Below are 19,576 nucleotides of genomic sequence, written 5' to 3'. Positions count from 1 at the left end.
TGAAAGGCGAGTTCAACAAAGGGCTAACAGTACGTAGCCATGTGTGGCTGCACCTCCATGCAGACCTCAGTCTCTGTTGTCCTCATATTTGATCACTCTTTGCTGACGTAACTGCATGAATTCTGATTTCGGAGACTAGAGAGTTTTGATCACAGCCACATTCTCAGAAATATGGCCCAAATCAGATTTGGGTTGGATCGGATCTGAAACGTTTTGCTTCCGTGCGACTCGGCCCGCTCGGGCCATTAAGAAAGTGTCCCACTTTGTATAATTGTTTGAACGGATAAACACGGTACCTTCAAGGCAGCGTTGTTTTCGGCAACGATGACGATAACAAAAATATTTCCTTGATGAGCAATTTTTTGGTGTGACTATGACGAGCTAAAAATGTGTTTTGGGAGACGAACAAATAGCAAGATGGATACCAGTTTTCGTCTGAATAGACGAAATGAAAATAGCTTCCGTCATAAGTTTACAATGTGTGAGATTTTATCATTGTATGAGTAGTTAGCATGCATCGTAGCAGTGTTTGGTCGTGCTTTCATGTGACGTGCTGCGCCGCCGCCCCCGCATCGACACACATGCTTACTCACAGGCCTTTGAGTAAGCTTGTGTCCACTCCAGGCATGTGTCAGATACTGCTTGGTAAGATTTGTTTTATTATCTTGGCAAGAAAGAATACGCAATGTTGCTTTTAAAGTGATCATCACACACTATAAATTTAACTTATAGTGTTAGCATAGCGTTTGCATTACCATTTAGTGTGGTGAGTGTCAAACTCTTGGAAAACTACAAACATTTTGCGGCTTCCAGGGGAGTTTAATTAATTTAAAATAATGTACAGTTTTCCTGCTTGAGTGTGTATTACCGCGACGATGGTGATGTCCTAGTACACTCTTTAATTATGTGCTCGTCTGTCAATGTTCATTCAAAATTGTTGAAAACTTTATATACATTTATTCATTGTCTAAAACTTTCAGTTTACAGACGAAAACATTCTGAGTAATTTGTCTGAGTTTTCGTTGACTAAAGTATGTTGAAATGACCAAAATATGAGACTAATAAAAATATAAGACTAATAAGTATTTTACTCCAAAAGACTAAGACTGAGACGAAAATTAAAAGGGCTGCAACTAAAAATTGCACTCGAGGATAAGCCAGACTTGTGCAGCCCTACGATTCTCTCGCATCGCCGATTTCTTTTGATTTTCCCATGATTTCAAATTAGGAAGAACAGTGTTTCAGGTGTGGCCTAAATACGCTCCAAGGTGCGCCGTCAATTAACTCACATGTTGTCAGTCAACCTATTAAGAGCTTCCAAAGCCATGACCTCATCATATGGACTTCCCCATTTTCTTAAAAGACTTTTTGTGGAGGTCAAAGTTGGGGTAAAAAAAACATACTGTAATCTAAAATTCTCAAAGAAATTCTCATTATTGTGGCATCGAACAAAATGAATTTCTATACTTCTGACTAATCTGAAACAGGAAAGGTTTTGCCCGATTTGACTTCAGACAGCAAGGCAAACAAACTGGAGGTATTACCTATTTTCTTAAACATACATGTATAGATATAGAGACATATACAAGACCAGCACCTGAGTGGAATGTCTGACAGGCCGCAAGCCGCCCAGAAAGTCAGAGGTTTCCATGTGTAGGTGGCAGTTGACATAGAAAAGCTTCTTTCCAGTTAGAGCAGCAAACAACTGGCAGACCGTTGTCTTTCCGCACCTGAGAAAGTGGTTGTTATGTGTGGTGTGGGGAAAATGAGACATTAGCACTGCTTGTATGAATACAGTGGAAACTAAATCACTTTGGCATGAAATTTGAACTGAAGACGGTCCATATAATACCCAACATTGCAATTACACAAAAAAAAAAAAAAGATATTTCATGTCTTCGTAGAGGTGCTTTATTCATGGCCCAATGCGAGCTCTGTTTGACGGGTCTTTGCAGTTTTCAACAGGCCAAATTTAGGACTTTTTAAGACTATAATAAATACAATTTCAGACACATTTCACATCAATACAGGGGAAAAAGTAAAAAAGACAAAGAAAAATTGGAGGCCCAGAATTATTTGCAAAGTATATGAATGTATTATTCTTTATTACCCTAATTTCTCTGTTGTGAATCAAGACTCTACAAGCAATGGCCATTGGCCACTTACCCATGGATGCAAGCACTGTCATTCGTTTTTTCCGCTGCTATGCCAATTAAGCTGTCAACACACAACTGCGCGCGCACACACTGCAAATTTATAACTTCTTAGATTTTTTTTTTTTAATCTAGTCAAATCATTTTTCTCCATCCTGTTTTAGGTGTTAAAGAGTAGTTACCTGTTAATGCGGCAAATTGTTCCATTTACTTGAAGCAAATATTACTACAAGTTTAAGAACACAAGTTAAGAACATTCCTGACATTTCAAAGCTTTTTTTTAAAGATTAAATATAGTCATCTATTGTTTAAAATAGCTAGCTGAAAATGTACTACCTATTTTTCTCAATTCAAGAAATCTGAGTAAAATCTACTTGAATCATTGGCAGATTATTTCACTTATTTCGAGTAGATTTACACTGAAAACAAGAGAATTTAACTAGTTTTAAGGAAGTGTGTTTTTGCAGTGCAGCAATAGCTGGTGGTGTTTGATAAATTCTACCGAGTAGCACAGTTAGTTCCGCATTGTAGTTACGTTACAGTGTCTCCAAAAATCGAAACATTTAAAACCGAGACTGGAGTTTGTACATGTTGTAGATAATTTTTTTTTTAAAAAGTCATAAGATTTTTAAGACCTTTCACGGTTGTATTTAAGACCTTTTATGAGATTTTAGGGGAATTTTAGAGATTTTAATTAAGGCCTTAAATTTAAGTGATTGTATGTAAGACGTTTTAAGACCCAGCAGATACCCTGTGTTTATATAAATACTAGGGCTGTCAAAATTATCGCGTTAATGCACGGTAATTAATTTTTAAAATTAATCACGTTAAAATATTTGACGCAATTAACGCAAATGTCCATCTCAGACAGTATTCTGCCTTTTGGTAAGTTTTACAGCAAGGCTTTTTGTGCTGCAGCACAACAGCGAACTCTTGTGGTCGCTTTGCGACATGGTTTGTTTTTATCTTGCCAGTTAATATGGCTGCACGACGTCTGGGGCTAAAGCCTACGTTGTAATGTTGTGCTTATATGATCCTTGGACAACATTTGTCTGTAAGTATGGTTGTTGTAAAGAATGTACATATTATGTTAGTAAGCGAAATGTTATATTTTTTGCATGAGACGCTTTTTGTTTATGTTTAGTGAACCTGTATAGCGTGCTAAGCTAACGTTGTTGCTAATGCAATGCTTGTGTACTTTTTTTTGGTAGTTTTATGACTGTCTAAAGAGGACAATGGTTTGAGGCTATTTTATTAATAAATCAGATGAAAAAGGAAGAAGTCTGATTACTAAGGCGTCGTTCACTAGCTGTCTAGCTTTGGAAAAAGTAGACGCTTCGGAGTGAGGACAGCATAGTCAGATTTAAATGACAGTAGAGTGAAATGCCCACTACAGTCCTTATGTACCGTATGTTGAATGTACAGTGGGGAGAACAAGTATTTGATACACTGCCAATGGATTTTCCCATTGGCAGTGTATCAAATACTTGTTCTCCCCACTGTATATATCCATCTTGTGTCTTATCTTTCCGTTCCAACAATTTATTTTACAGAATATATATAATTTACAGAAAAATATGGCATATTTTATAGATGGTTTGAATTGCGATTAATTGCGATTAATTACGATTAATTAATTTTTAAGCTGTAATTAACTCGATTAAAAATTTTAATCGTTTGACAGCCCTAATAAATACAAAAGATACAGGACAACAAATGACACCTCACCCAGTGTCTCCGATGAGCAGCACAGACTCGCCAAATCGAAGTGCTCGTCCAACTAGCACAGCGAGCCTCCTCATACTGTGTGTCCATACCACGTGGTGAAAATCCATTGAAACTTCAGCAATGCTATCGACACAGGAACCTAGCCAAAATAGTTAGGGCAAGTGTTTAGGAATATTTTTGTACTTGTAACAATTGATGCCTTTCACCAGCAGTATCAGTAAGGATGTTTTAGTATTTTATATTACTATTTGTTGGAACTACTCACTGAACTGGTTGTTGACCTGTTTATGAGAGAACAGGTTTTCTGGATTTACTTTCCTCTTGAAGTTTCTCTCCAGGATGGCCAGGATGGTGACCTCCTCCTCAGGCTTTCTAACACGTCCTGCCAGCAACATGTACCCTGACAACGAGAAGAGCAGTGGACTTTTGAGGAAACATAGGCATCAGATCAAAATCATTGTTTTTTTGGCAGCCTTTTCCATTTTCGTCTTAGCCCTATGGACGAAAATACTTAATAGTAATTTCAAAATGTGTTACTGTGTTGATAAATGTGTTTTTAATGTGTTAATAATGTCCTCAAAAAGTTGTCATCGAGTTTTAATGGACCAACACTCAAAAAGCTTTCATCTGTAAACTTTTTGAGTTTAAAAAAAAAACAAACTTTTCAACGATTTGGAATGAACACTGACAGTTGAGTACAAACAAGCAGTGCAAACAAGCTAAAATATTAGCCTGAACTGGTAAAACCAAAAATGTGGAAAATACAGTAGCCTACATACTGTATTAAAATTTATAAAAGACTATTTGATGAAACAAATTGTATGTCTATGGTATCTTAAAATGACTTAAAATAAAAACATACAAAAAAAAAAATTTCAGGTACCAGTGGTCCCCCCACCGAGAGAATCCATTGTTCTTTTTTTTTTTTTTTTTCGGTCTGATTATACTTCAAAATAACCATAGACAGTGGTACTTGGAGATATGAAAGCTTCGGTTTGTGAAAATTGTATTTTATCAAAAGTTTTTCAAAGCATTTTTTGCTTCATATAACAAAAATTTGTTCACCTTGCGAAATATAAAACTTTATTGTATGTGATTCCCGCTCTCAGAAAATTTTAAAAGCATGCCATAAACGTGCCTGTACTGTCCTCAGTAAGATATCCGTGCTCACTCCAAAGTAGACAGCATGCTAAACTCTGAAAGGATGATGCCAGAAGTCTATGTTTTGCCGCCTCAATGACAGACATATTCACAGCAACGTAAATCTGCGATTAATAATAAGGCTGTTAATACAGCAGTAACTTATACAAAGGATTAACAGGCATTAACACGGTACAGTATATGTTTTTGACAAGCATCAAGAGGCACTCGTAGACCCTAAGCCTTTTTTCATTTTCTCGTCTATGTGACTTCTTTGCATGCATAAATGTGTTCTTAGCATGCACAAAGTATGGTTCAACATTATTATATTTTCTTTCATTTTTTAGGCGTAACGTTATGTTCTACTATCTACTTTACGACAGGTATTAATGGTAAGCTTTCGTATATTGAATGATTCAATGTATTTCGCTCTTATGTCAATCTGGTTTCACCCTAATATTATAAAATTCAATGCAGTGTTATAGTCGTGCTTGGAACGAATACGAAAAAATTATGATACGAAAGCCACTCCAGAAAAAATTCTTTTCGTATCATGAGGTACCATTGTATCCTTGCACTGTTTCCGAACACCATTTGAAGTAGTAATACGACTAAACATGGCTAGGATGCAAGCTGTCCAACTACTAATACAATAAGCAAATGTCACGTATTGTGAAAATATGACAGGAGACTATATAGACTTTTGGTCTCGTCAGACGAAAACTGGCAATCGTCTCATGATGTTAGTCATTCATGACACGCTTTTAGCTCATCGCCATACGTCAACGGCATGGGAAAAATGTTGGGCAACGAAATATTGATGATATCGTTAATGAAAACAACACTGATCAACACTATGCACATCTTTTGCCAAATTTACCATCATCAGCTAAATGCTGAAGCCAGTCCTGAGAGGCTTCAGTCTGTTCTTCCAGTCTGTAGCGATCCGCCCATCGGAAAAGATCCCTGAGGGTGATAAAGCCATGTTTGCCTGCAAACACAGAGGAGCCTTTGCGGAATGACTAGAGAGAGAAAGACAGAGACAGGGAGAAAAGACATACTATTAACTAGGGCTGTAATGATACAAAAATTCACAATGCGATTCATATCACGATTTTTAACCCGCAATTTGATTCACGAAACAAATTTTTAATATGAAAACGAAAGTATGTTATTTCAGTAATATGTATACTAACATTTAACCTAATATAATAAAACACCTGGACATTAAATTAGGAAGTCCCGATCGCATATTTTTGCACCCGAATCAGAGTCACCTGATTGAGAATCAGCTTCATATAGCGGAAAACACAGACAAGACTGAAAAAGCAGTTTCTGCTCTTGAACTCCTCTTTAAAAGAAACTGCTGTATTTTAAGCCAAAACAACTGTTGTGTTTGATAGAACAATATGTCTAGATGCTGCCATAGCAAAGTCATGGCGCATTAAGCCCCCGAACTATTTTTAATTTGTCCGTTTTACCCTGGAAACCCCCATTTACAGACGTCGCGCAACCGCTTTTGTTTAAACCCAGCCATAAAACGAAGGTAATTAATTATATTTATTATTCAAAATGTCTGTCATTTTCGCGTAAATGAACTATTGACGTTGTTGGATTATATTTCCATTTATTTACATAATCATATGTGGATATTGCATTCTCGCTCATAAGACAATCTCTTTGTTCTTTGTTCAGTGTATGCCATTGAATAGTTGTACATCTGGAAAATATTTGCTGGTGCTAGCAAGATGGAGGAAGGGAGAGAACCTCCCAAGTGAGAAGTGAGGGAAAAGGCTATGCACTGGGAGGCTTGGAAACACTTTCTTTTTCCCGGTACCGGATGTCATGTCTTTTCTGTTTGTCTGTCTTTAAGTGTAAATTCTTTGTTCTTTTTTATTTCTGAATTCTGTGTCATCATCTCCTGTCCGTTATAAGAATAAAACAACCTGTAACAAGGAAAAATCGACTCTTTTCCTTCAATGTCTAATATTTAGTTTAACAAAAAAAAACTGAAAAATTATTCACTCACATATTTTCAACTTTTAACCAAATTACATCACAATGAAAAAAATTGGTGTCTGTAAAAAAAAGTCATGGATATCTACCTCATAACTATCGCTTAATTGTATTATTTTTGTTACCGTCGCATTTTCTCCGATATGTTAGATGATAAATAATCGACCCAAACAAAGAAAAAAAAAAAAAAAAAATGTTAAAAGGGTAAATATATGAAAAAGCAAATCTCGACCACTCCTTGATGTCTGCGATTTCTGCATCGTGACCCTTGTTATATTACCATGTTTCACCCATAAATTCCCGCCAAAAAACAGCTGTGGCCATTCACAGCTGTGTCTTGACACTCGGTGATACATGCTACATGGAGTTTTGGATCGAAAAAAAGTAAGTACGCGATAATATCTTCTTTAATTAAAGTCATGCCATCTGTAATTCTGCTCTCGCGTGCTCTCATCTCCAGATAGGGTTTTGCTAATTTTTTTTTAATGCCCTCCTGTTCAAAAATTTTGTTCCCCCAGAAAATTGAGATTTTAAGCTTTCCACTGATGTATCACACATGCATATCGGCCAATTTTGAAAGTTGGCCAAATTTCGGCCACATATACAGTATATGGCGGAAAACACTAAGGTGACTTGAAGTTCCGCTCTGAGACCCCCAATTTGGCCAACTTCAAAATTTTCTGAAATGCATGTGATCTTAAACTCTCTATTTCCTGGGGGAAGAAAAATTTTGAGCAGGAGGGCATTCTTAGAGAAAAAAAAAAAATTTAAACAGCAAAACCCTAAGTGGAGGTGAGAGCACGCGACAGCATAATTAAAGAAGCCATGATTTTAACGAGATATTAACGCGTACTTACCTCTTTTCGATCCAAAAACTACATGTCGCAAATATCACCGAGTGTCAAGACACAGCTGTGGATGGCCACAGCTGGATTTTTGGGGGATTTTATGGGTGAAACATGGTAATTTAACAAGGGTCAAGATGCAGAAATCGGAGACATCAAGGAGTAATCAAGATTTTCATTTTCTCTTTGTTTGGATCTGGTTTTATCATCTAAAATATCAGGGAAAATGCGACAGTAACAAAAAAAAATTAAGCCATAGTTATGAGGTAGATATCCGTGACTTTTTTACAGACACCAATTTTTTTTTCATTGTGATGTAATTTGTTTAAAAGTTGATGTTAAGACATCAATTAATGATTCTAAGCTAAAAATTACAGATAGTTCTATCCTTTTCACCACATGAAATGCCCACTTTGCACACATTGCAAAATATTTCTACGCAGCGGAGATTACCACTCGACAGCTACCCATTAAGTTCCCGCGTTAACTTCCACAGCGTTCTCTGTGCTCTGCTGTTTACAGTCCTTCCTCTTCCGCCTTTTCCAGGAAACTTGCACATTTTTGTTTCTTTTGGCAATACCGTTGTATTTCTGGATTATCAAGTTACTTTTTAGTCCTTAAAATTTTTTTCAAAATTGAAACCCTGTTGTTCTCACCCGCTTCCGATCATCTGAAAAATGGCCCGATTTCTAATCAGGTGATAAGATAAGGGACATCCCTACATTGAACACTAATAAGTACCAAAATAAATGAATAAATATAGAACGATTGTCAATTCTCCGAGAAAAATAATGCTTTTGAGAAAAAAAGTACCATTCACCCAAAAACAAATTTGACACTTTTTTTTTTTCTTAAAGCTTTTTACATCAATCCTGTTTGCTTGCTTTTTTTTCTTGGAACCGTGCATTTTGCTAGCCCTGCCCTAGATTGACTGACAAATACTGTAGCGATGCTTTGAGAATAAAAAGAAAAAAGGAGCTAAAGACCAACCAAAAAACTACAGAAACTCCATGAATAAGACCAATAAATTTGGGAATCATAAAATAATGTTGAATTCTAACCTCGTTCTCAGTAGAGCATGTTTTTCTTCTCTTTTATCTATCACGACTCAAAGTCGAATCAACCAAAAAACAATTTGGAGAAAAAAAGACATACCTGTAGATCAGTCATGACTTTGACCAGTTTGGTGCAGTATGATAGAGGCATGCAGCACCTCTGATGGAGGATGGTCTCGAGCTCTTTACTGGGTAGCTCATCAAAGTGCAGCTCCACAAAGCGGTTTCTGAATGCCCTGGAAAGAATCTGCAGGTAAAGATGAGACAAATGTTAGTAAGTTTTAAACCTGAGACAAATGTTGGTAAGTTTTTAAGGGAACCTGACACAGATTTGTAGGCTCTAATAAGCCACAATTGTTCTCCTTTACTAAAATATGTTATTAGAAACACATAAAATATTGCCATTGATTTAAAAAAAAAAAAAAAACTATAAAATATTTAGTAAATGTTTTGACCAACGGAGGGCGCCATGTTTATGCCCGTAATGGACGCTCGGGGGGATGACGTGGTTTGTCACTGTCACTAGACGAACAGTACCGGGTTATTGCAATTCTTTCTACATGGCAAGATGTCCAATACATGCGCACATCGGTTAAAAGTGGCGAATACTTACTATTTGTGTTTTTATCGAGTCTTGTATTACCTTTTCAAACCCTGAAAAATACTTTTTGCATGTGTTTCCCTCTCATACCTCTAAGCATTGTGTTTTCTTGTGGCAGCTTTAAAGCAGATTGTTGATCTGCTGACCACATTAGTCACGTAGCGTATTTAAACCACCCTTATTTGATATAACTACATTTAAGTATTTTCTTAAGGCATTTTTTTGGTGCCTGTATGCATCTAAACTAAACAAGCTCAAAGCGCATGGTAGTACTTTGGGTGTCAAATTCGCCTCTTGTAGACGTTTCGCCGGTGTACCACATTTTGGCAGAACACCGTTTTTTATCCCCCTTACTCTCATTTCGTCTCATCCATCCGTCTCAACACAGAAAATGACTTTTCAAAATGTTTTGAGTAGAGTAGAATTCAACTTTATCGTTATTGCACATATCACAAGTACAGAGCAGTGAAATGCCGATATAGTATGTGTATATAAAACATACATACACTGTATGACATAGATATAAAACAGGGAATATGCCATTTCCATGAACTGTGTTAGTATTCTGATGCTAGAATAACTACCTTTCTACCCCCATAGAGACCAGGGGGGTTCTGTGTAGCGAACAGCATGAATCGTGGGTGAGCCTTGATGACTTCCTGTGTCTCCACCACAAAAAGCTCCCTGTTGTCATCTAGCAGCCTGTTGAGGGCCTCCAGAACATCGGTGGGGGCCAGGTTCAATTCGTCAAGGATGATCCAGTAACCTTTCCTCATTGCGTCAATGAGAATGCCTGCATGATAGCCAAAGTCGAGCAACAATTTCATTCCTGTGACGCATTAAATAAGGAGCGCAGCAACAAATCAATGATGAAAAATGCGGGCAACATACATTGTTTTAGTATCTTGTGATTGTTACATGATTGAGAGCTATGACAATGTGCACTTTTACAGCATCCTATTGTTTTATTTGTATGTATTTTAGTTTATTTTTCAACGTAATTTGATGTCAATTCAATCAAGGGCTGTCAAGGGCTTTCATCAATCAATGATGAAATCTGACTTGTGTGGAAATTCGGGTTACATCGCCAGCGTAAGAAGGGAACTCAATAAAAGTGGCGATCCTTGAAGTGGCAACAGTTTTGACAGGCAGAAATGTCTTGGGAAAAAAAAGTGATCGCGCGCCTCTTTGACTTGGGGTACCACGCAGGTCACTTTTCGGGGTTTAATTTTCCTCTACGCATTTTTATATACAGTACTCATGTTCGGTTGGTATTGAGTTGGGAGGGGCCAGCCCCTCAACTGGCTGATCGGAGACAACTCGAGAGACGAGCTCTGTAAAAAAACACTCATCTCCACCTCATCCGCAATGAGAGGACCTCAACTGGGCACTGAATTGAAGCATATTATTGAGACATAGTTTTAAGGTTCAATAAAAATGTGTGGAAAAGAAAAAAGGAGCAGGAATGCCACGTCGTGATCGTCCGCCTCAATTGCTTACGATGCTGATATGCCGCACTAAAAACAGCGACGGCATGACGTCCCTTCCTTAGTATCCGAATGTTGTACGGTGACAGCAATCCATATTAGGCGGCGCGTAGGCGGCGGGTAACATTACCCGCCTATATTATTCGTCTAACAACTAATCCGGATAATAGGTATACTAGTGTAGCCGACATGCCGTGTAGTCCAACTAATTAAACGTTTAAGGCCATTATCCGTCCTAGTGTAGACGTAGCCTTAATCTCCCAAGACATGTTTTTAGCTCATTATCGTCTCGTTATCGTCATAAAATATTGTTCGTCGCAGAAATATTTTCATTATCGTCATCGTTGATGAAAATAACAATTGATTCAAAGCTGTTTTTCTTCTTTAATCAATGAAAATGAGCAGTGCCACTGATCTGTCAGTAACATTTCAAGGGCTTACATATTCCATCAGCATAAAACTCTTACCCTCTCTAAACACCAATTTGCCCTTGTGGTCTGACGAGTAGCATCCTATGTATTCCTGGATATCCGTGTGCTCGTGGTTGTTGATTCTTACACAATGGTTCCCAGTCGTTGCAGCAAGCCAATGGATTAAACTAGTCTTTCCCACGGAGGTTTCCCCCTGGATCAGCACTGGGTGAGTTCTGTGATGGATGAAGCATAGGAGAAGGAATCTTGTTTAAAATACTGTGAACTCAGAAAAGCTGAACGTCATCCTCTTACATTTCAACATTTTAATTTGGTTGGTTAATGACTTGAAAATGAGGCTGTCATTTTCTTTGACTATTCATAATTCAGATAAATAGAAATCATTAAAAAAATCATCATCTGGAACGCAGTGTATTTGCAGAAGGATGAAAAGTGAGCCTAATCATGGAATGCTTGTCTGCTACTTCTGCACTTTTTAAAAAGTGATTAGTCGACTATCAAAATAATAGTTTGTGGCAGCCCAACTGCAGAAATGGTTGTTCTTGAGGCAGGGTTCCATATAAAAACGCTTGAGCTCTTCAGCCCTAGATCGGGGGCAAAAGTCGGGAGGGATATTATTCTAGTGTGAGCATTAAAAGATACCATCCTGCCTATTTGCTCACAAAACGATGGCGAGCACTGATCACTTTCAAAGATATTTGACATTACTTTAGATCAGCTGCATTCCTGTCAAGTTGTACGGTTTCGGCGTAATTAGTACAAGTGAGCACTGATTTTTTTTTATGTGTACGCAGTACGTTCAAAATCTGTACGTTTTTCGTGCATTACGTTTTTTTTTTCCTCCGCATTTTGTCACCATTTCGGCAACGATACAATGTGCGTTACTATGCATTACTACGTTGGTTGAATGACGTGAGAAAAGTCAGACACGGAGAAAGAAGAGCGGGAGTGGGAAGGAGGGAAGAGTGTTGTGACACTGTTGCAAACGTGATGCTAGGCTAGGTGGCTACAATATTTCCTGACTGTAGCTGACAACCAAAAACCTCCGCCCACCTGATGCTACACTAGATATTATATGCAAATACAGTGTATCACAAAAGTGAGTACACCCCTTGCATTTCTGCAGATATTTAAGTATATCTTTTCATGGGACAACACTGTCAAAAGTGTAGCTTATATCTGCAGCTTATATAATAGAGTTCATTTATTTTCCCCTCAAAATAAATCCAAATATAGCTATTAATATCTAAAACCCTGGCAACAAAAGCGAGTACACCCCTTTGAAAAAAACGTACATCCCTAAATGTCCAAATTGAGTACTGCTTGTCATTTTTCCTCCAAAATGTCATGTGACTTGTTACAGGAGTGATGTCAGCATTGCTGCAGAGATTGAAGAGGTGGGGGGTCAGCCTGTTAGTGCTCAGACCATATGCCACACTCTACATCAAATTGGTGTGCATGACTGTCAACCCAGGAGGAAGCCTCTTCTGAAAACGGTACACAAGGAAGCTGACCCGTCTCATCAGACCGTAGGACATGGTTCCAGTAATCCATGTGCTTTGTTGACATGTCTTCGCAAACTGTTTGCGGGCTTTCTTGTGTACAGTCTTCATAAGAGGCTTCCTCCTGGGGTGACAGCAATGCACACCAATTTGATGTACGTTGCACGGATGTACGTATGTACCAATAAATTCATATTATTTAAAAAATTGAGGGTTTTTTTTGTTTTGTTTCATATTGCACGCTATAAAAAACGTAAGATTAGTCATCAATTTGTAAGGGCATACGTCCCTATTTGTAAGATTGCCAACGGCCTCGGGTTGACAGGTATGCAGCTGCCTTTGGAACAGAACCTTGGCTAACCACAAGCAAGACACCCGTTATCTTCGATGCAATACACGAGGCCTGTCAATGGAGATAGACGGTGTTTTTACAAAATTGCGGTATTTTTGGGTCACTTTCTTATAACTTATTGGTTGTCGCTAGACGTACAATCCATGTCGACTGGGAGGGGGCGAATGAACAAAAATTGAGTCAATGGCAGCCAGTGTCCAGTAATGACTAAAACTAAAAAAAAAAAAAATTATTTTTTTATGCTTTTGGTAGAGTTTTTAGGCTTTGTTTTGTTTTGTTTTTTTTTTGCAGTTTTTCACAATTTTGTCTTTTTGGGGTCTGGGGTTGCTGTTTTGTGTTCTTTGCAATTTTTCAGAGTTTAGCAAATTTTTTATATTTTTTGCAGGTATACCAATTTTTTCCGCAGTTAGATTTTTTCTGGGTTTTAGTTGTTTTCACAGTTTTTTTGCCTTTTAGCGCAGTTTTTTTCATGTATTTTAACCATTTTTTAAAAAATAAGTTGTTTTTGTTTTTTTTGGGTTGTTTTATGTGTTTTTTTGCCATTTCTTCCTGATTTTGATGGGCCCTCTAATATACAAAAGATAGGATCAGATTTAACAACTGTAACAATCACTAATGCTTGTGAAATTATTAATAGGGCTATATCAAGGGTGTAGGTTTTCATTGGGACGGTATGGACACATACAGTACAACTACCAACTTTTCAGAATGCTCAAATTGTCCACACCAACTTTTAAGCAACCTTATTTGCATTATATAATGACTTCAATCATATAGGTAATTTAGAATGTCTTCCCATGTTCTAAGGATAGAATTAACCATACCATTATTAAGTGAATTACAGTACTTTCAATATGTTCGGACTTACATTGACCCGTTTCACTTGCTAAATGGGCCAGTCCATTTGTCCCCTCAAACGCAAGTTTGATTGGATGACGATTTACCCCCCGATACACACACACGCGCATTCACAGCCAGTGTTCTGTCAAATTTTTCACCCATTATAATATTTTCCTCCCAAAGCTTTTGTGGTGGTGAATAGGCACTCTTTTACTGTACTTTCAGTTGGGCTCTGAATGTTATGCAAAGCTGTTAAATAAACAAGTTACATACGTGCACCATGAATATGGCATAAATAAATGCTTAAAGATACGGCGAAGTTAATCGTTAAAGTTAACGGTGAGAGAGGGGCGTGCAGTTGAGTTGTGTGCAGCCACATGGCAGGATGTGTCTGAGGAGAAGCTGTCTACATGTCTGTCCATGATCAAACGTAAGTAAATATTCATTTATCAGAAGTTTTTTTAACATTTTTAACATTACGCGCATGCGCAGAACCGTTTTTTTTTTTTTTTTTCCGCATTCCTGGATAGTTAAGAGATGATTAACAAGTTTGTATTTCTTGTGTATGATTGTTAGTGTAATTTGTGTTCGAATATTGCAATTTCAATTTGCTTATAAAATGCAGACACTTATTCTGGAAGTTTTCAAAATGTTTCTTTAGTAGTTTTTGAAAACGGTTTGAATAGAACGGTGCATCACCCAAAACCAATACATATGCACTGCAAAACCTCACCCAAAAAAAAAAACTTCAGTTGTTTTCAGTGTAAATAAAGTTGCACAATTTTTTTTTGTCTTGGACTTTTCGATGTATGGGCTTAATAAGAACAAATTTACTGTAGTCCTATTTACCTAAAGTGGAAGAATCTGAGGCATGAATCTATTAACTAGCCTTTAACACTCAAAACAAGATGGAGATAATTATTCGACTAGAGTTAAGAAAAATGATCAGATAAAGACGTTATACTGTAAAGTTGCAGTGTGAAAGTTAGTATAGTATAGTAGTATAGACCCTACCCACCGACGTCATAAAACCACGTGCTCGCTGTATGGTTCCGCCCCCTTGTCCGTCATTTTGTGTCTGTATTATCAATGGTCTCAATTGATCGAGCAATTTATAATGCATTTCATGGAAGACCCGGTGCTTTCGGATGCCGTAAACTCACTTGATGCGTTGCATAAAAGGCGTTATGTGGAAAAGCTTCAGTTTATCCATTTGCCAGATCCATATTTGATGCCTATATTGATGTTTTTCGACCCGCTGTCTCCGCCGTATTTGCCTGACATCTGCTAGCTAGCCTGATATGTACAACTATCTTGTCCACACAAAATCAGCCTATTCTCACGAAAGTTTGAAAAACTTTAAGAGCTTGGAGGCTTATAAATACTTCGTTGCTGGTTGGGTGAAACAGGTCCTCGTCCACGAAAATTCGGCAGGAATCTATCTTGTGCTTGGAAAGGTGAGTTACGAAATTTTCAATTCAAAATCTTTTGTTATTGCTAACATCCACTGTCAAGTCTAATGTATTTCATGTCGTTTGTCAATGGAGTTAGGGCTTTTAATGTTTATTTGGTTTAGCGATAGCACTCTCACTACATACATACGTGTATGTTGTCGGCGATTAGCCTAGCAATGATCTTAATTGTGGTTGTCAGCCCAAAACCCTCTAAATATATATTAAATGCATCTTACCAGATATAAAATGACTACTACATAATCTGTGGTAATCGTTTGGAGCCCAGTTTTATCGTCGAATTGCAGCAGCCAATCTCGCTCTCTTCTCTCCGGGTCTCTCGGAATCCGGTAGAACTTCAAGTCTCTCTGTCTTCTCCGTCTATCTTCTCTGTTATTGCAACCGACCGCCACACACGCCTTCACCATTTTGATTATTAATGTTAACGAGCAGAAAAACACGTCGTAAATAGGAGGAATGTACGTAGCCGTAACAGGGAAACATGATGTGTTGACGGTCAAGTGGGCGGCACCAGTCAGGAGGAAGGAGTTGTGACGTCACGTGGGTAGGGTCTATAGTATAGGTCAATACAGATTTATTTTGCGTTACGGTAATCATTTAGCCTATCAATTAGGTTCATATTGGTGACAAATGTAACCCTGACCCCTATTCACCCAATCTGTTTGATTTTATTAATGTTCCATCACCAGCATAAAAGTGTACATGCAGGCAATGCTGTTATATTGTCCCTACCAATATTGAGACCAAACCTACGCCCTTGGGCTTTACTACTGTCTATGGAGAAGTACCCCAACCCTCTATTTCCCACTTCCCTTGCTGATCTGCGTCAAATTTATAATCGCTGCACCCCCTATTGATGGATTACTGTCCTTTCAACGGAGGTCTTTAACACACGTGTACCATAACAAAATGTGGAAAAAGTGAAGTGCTCTTCCTGATGCATTGCACCTACCCTGCAGATACCACTCTGGCAAGATCCCGTAGATTGAGTTTGACAGACGTTGTGAGAATGTAATTCGGATTCACTGTGGGCTCCAAGTCTCCCTGAGAAACCCAGTAGCCCTCTACAGACACACACGGTTTGCCTGAGGGAGCCACAATGGGCTGGGAAAAAAAATGATCATTAGTGAGTGCATGTCATTACAGTAAAAGTGTGGAGCAGGAGCACTCACCTGTTTCAGACACTTGGTGTTTCCTTTCAAGATGTGCTTACAAACTAGCGTATGGACCACAGGATAAGAAACCCTGTCTAGCTGAGTTAAAAAGCTAAGGCAGAAACCCTGCAAACAGAAAATAAGTAGACTGTCATCGCCACGTACAGATAGACACCTGTCCTAAATGGGACGGAAAGTCCCACTGTCATTATTCTGCCTTTTGGCAAGATTTGTCTGTAAGTATAGTGTTGAAAAGAATGTACTGTAATTTTCACACTATAAGGTGCACCTGACTATAGCCGCCACCCACCAAATTTGACACGAAAATGTCATTTGTTCATAGATAAGTCGTACTGGACTATAAGCCGAAGCTGTCCTCACTGTATTATGGGATATTTACACCAAAAGATATCAACCGGTAACACTTTATTTGACATTGGCATCAAAAGACTGTCATAAGATCAAATGAACCACCATGAAGCTCTGAACCAATTTGCTGCAAAGTTTCATTGCTTCAAGAAGCTTCATTTGGCCATCACTGTTCTCTTGGGGGAGGAGACAGTCAACCTCTGCTGCCACCTGCTTTCAACACTGCTGTCCAACATGCCTCCTCGCATGCATTACAGCGCTACAGATGTGAATAACAATCAAAATTCATGTTCTGCGCTCATCATTTCTTCAGTTACTGTTCCGGTTGTTTTGTTAGTTGTTAGTCAAGGTATTTGGTAACACTGTATTTGAGAGTGGTGCCATAAGACTGCCATAAGACCATGATAATTGTGACATGACACTGCCATGAGCATTAATGAATGCCAATGGCATATGTCATTTTGTGTCATCCGGCAAATTATATCTATTTTGAATGGATGTAAAAGATCCAAGTTGGACATAAATGGAGTTAATGACATAATTTTCCGGATGAAACTCAATGACATAAGCGTTCAGTAATGTCTATGACAGTGTCATGTCATAATTATGAGGGTCTTATGATGCACCGCAGGATTCAAAATGAGAGAAAAAAGTAGCGGCTTATAGTCCGAAAATTACGGTACATAATCTGCCTATGAGAAATGTTTTATTTTTTGTATCATACAATTTTGTTTATTTTTAGCGAATTTGTGTGAAGCGCTAACATTGTTGCTAATGCTATGTTGTGTACTTTTTTTTTTAAAAATAGTTTTACGACAGTCTTAAGGGGACGATGGTTTTAGGCCATTCTCTCAATAAATAACAAAAAGGACAAAGGCTGATTATTAAAGCGTTCTCTAGCTGTCTATATTGGGAAAAAGTAGATGCTTCGAAGTGAGGACAGCATTGTCATGTTAGATGGCCTTTTACTGAAACAAATAGATTGGACAAAGTAGCAAGTGAGCCGTAAAAATAGCGAGCTTAGTGGCGTGAAAAACGCGGGAGAGCTATGTGAAGCTATCGAACAGCTAAGCGTAGCTAAGCGATGCTAAACTGAGCTAAGCTAAGCTAAATGATGCTAAATGAAGCTAAGCGACTGATACTCAGTCCGTCGTCATGGAACAGTCCATTGTAGTGTGTGTGTGTGTGTGGGGGAGAGATAATATAAATGCACCATTCAAATGGCTTTCTTTTTTGTTTTGTTATTTGTTTGTTTGGTATGCTGCCATAATCATACATGACGAATAGTTGGGGGTGCTGCTGGCTCCGGTGGCCCAAGCCCTTGCTCGTTGGGGCAAGGGCAGCTGGTTGGGGGCCCCCTACTGGTTGGTGGCCTAAGGCGATCGCCTACTTCGCCTGAATAGTAGATCCGCCTGTGGGTGTACCCTGCCTCCTGACAGTAGTTAGCTGGGATGGACTCCAACACCCCCACGACCCTCAAACAGAAGATGAATGAATTCTAATAGCTAAGAAATTCATACTATGAATCCGAGTCTTTAAAATTGTTTATTCAAAAGGGAGTCCTCTCGTTACAAATAAATTCTGCTCCTACGAAGGCGACATAACACTAATTTCCGCGTAAATCAGCTTCCATTGACGGATTAACTTTGGTCTGAACGCAGCACAGGTCTTTAACGATGTTCGCCTGTTTCTCATTTCTCTGTTGTTATGATGTTAAACTGTTTCCATGGTAATTGTTTTTCTTTTGCACCCAGCTTTCTTCTTTGGGGCTATAATGAGAAAACAGGAAGGCGAAAAAGGCAAAGATTCTCCCAGCGCACAAACACTATTCACTATTGAAGCAGAAACTATGGTGCTGGGGACTAAATGGCAGACGAGGCACGAGCGTTGCAGAGTCGAAATGTCGTAGGTACCTGAGGCCTTCCGGTACCTTTTAACAAGATTAGGTTGTTTAGCGTGGAAAAAATGATGACAGTGGGACTTTAACAGTAAACTAGGAAATGCAGAGCTATCTAGTCTGTAAAGTCTCCAACAACACAAACTAAGAAATTAAGTATTGTAGTAGTTTTAATGACATTGCAGAAATATTGTAATCTTACCTCGTAAAGAGAGCGCTGCACAATTCTGCAAGGGTTTGCAGCTACGTACTTTAGCGCCCTACATAGTGTGCGCAGGCTGTAGTGGGGTTTGTGGCCTGTCCCATCCACAAGGCGTGAGGAAGCCTCCTTTCTTACTGCCAGATAAAAACTATACATACATTCCAAACAGAATTAATACCACCAAAATATGGTTAAATTCAGTAAAACAAAATGCCGTAATTTAACTAGATAAATTAGAATAATTCACCAACCTAGTAATATTTTAGTAATGCCGGCCCCCAAAAAATCATTTATAGAATCTAGAGCTGTTTGACTTATCATGTTATGAATTA

General features: G+C 38.3%; 1 protein-coding gene across 2 annotated transcripts in view; it reads right to left on the bottom strand.

Annotated features, from left to right (window-relative positions):
* The window catches only part of mdn1 (midasin AAA ATPase 1), a 218,421-nt gene that overhangs the window by 120,067 nt on the left and 78,778 nt on the right, over positions 1-19,576 (bottom strand). For both annotated transcript variants that reach the window (XM_057822299.1, XM_057822300.1), the window contains exons 21-30: positions 19,245-19,392; positions 16,795-16,902; positions 16,575-16,726; positions 11,493-11,671; positions 10,123-10,331; positions 9,038-9,184; positions 5,902-6,043; positions 4,147-4,281; positions 3,882-4,020; positions 1,598-1,730 (exon numbers count right to left, since the gene is read on the bottom strand). In XM_057822299.1, coding sequence (XP_057678282.1) covers positions 1,598-1,730; positions 3,882-4,020; positions 4,147-4,281; positions 5,902-6,043; positions 9,038-9,184; positions 10,123-10,331; positions 11,493-11,671; positions 16,575-16,726; positions 16,795-16,902; positions 19,245-19,392 — 1,492 coding nt within the window. The remainder of the gene's footprint in view (positions 1-1,597; positions 1,731-3,881; positions 4,021-4,146; positions 4,282-5,901; positions 6,044-9,037; positions 9,185-10,122; positions 10,332-11,492; positions 11,672-16,574; positions 16,727-16,794; positions 16,903-19,244; positions 19,393-19,576) is intronic.

Source organism: Corythoichthys intestinalis, chromosome 19 (assembly GCF_030265065.1).
Source record: "Corythoichthys intestinalis isolate RoL2023-P3 chromosome 19, ASM3026506v1, whole genome shotgun sequence".
Taxonomy (NCBI): Eukaryota; Metazoa; Chordata; class Actinopteri; order Syngnathiformes; family Syngnathidae; genus Corythoichthys; species Corythoichthys intestinalis.
This window is presented reverse-complemented; position numbering and strand designations above follow the sequence as displayed.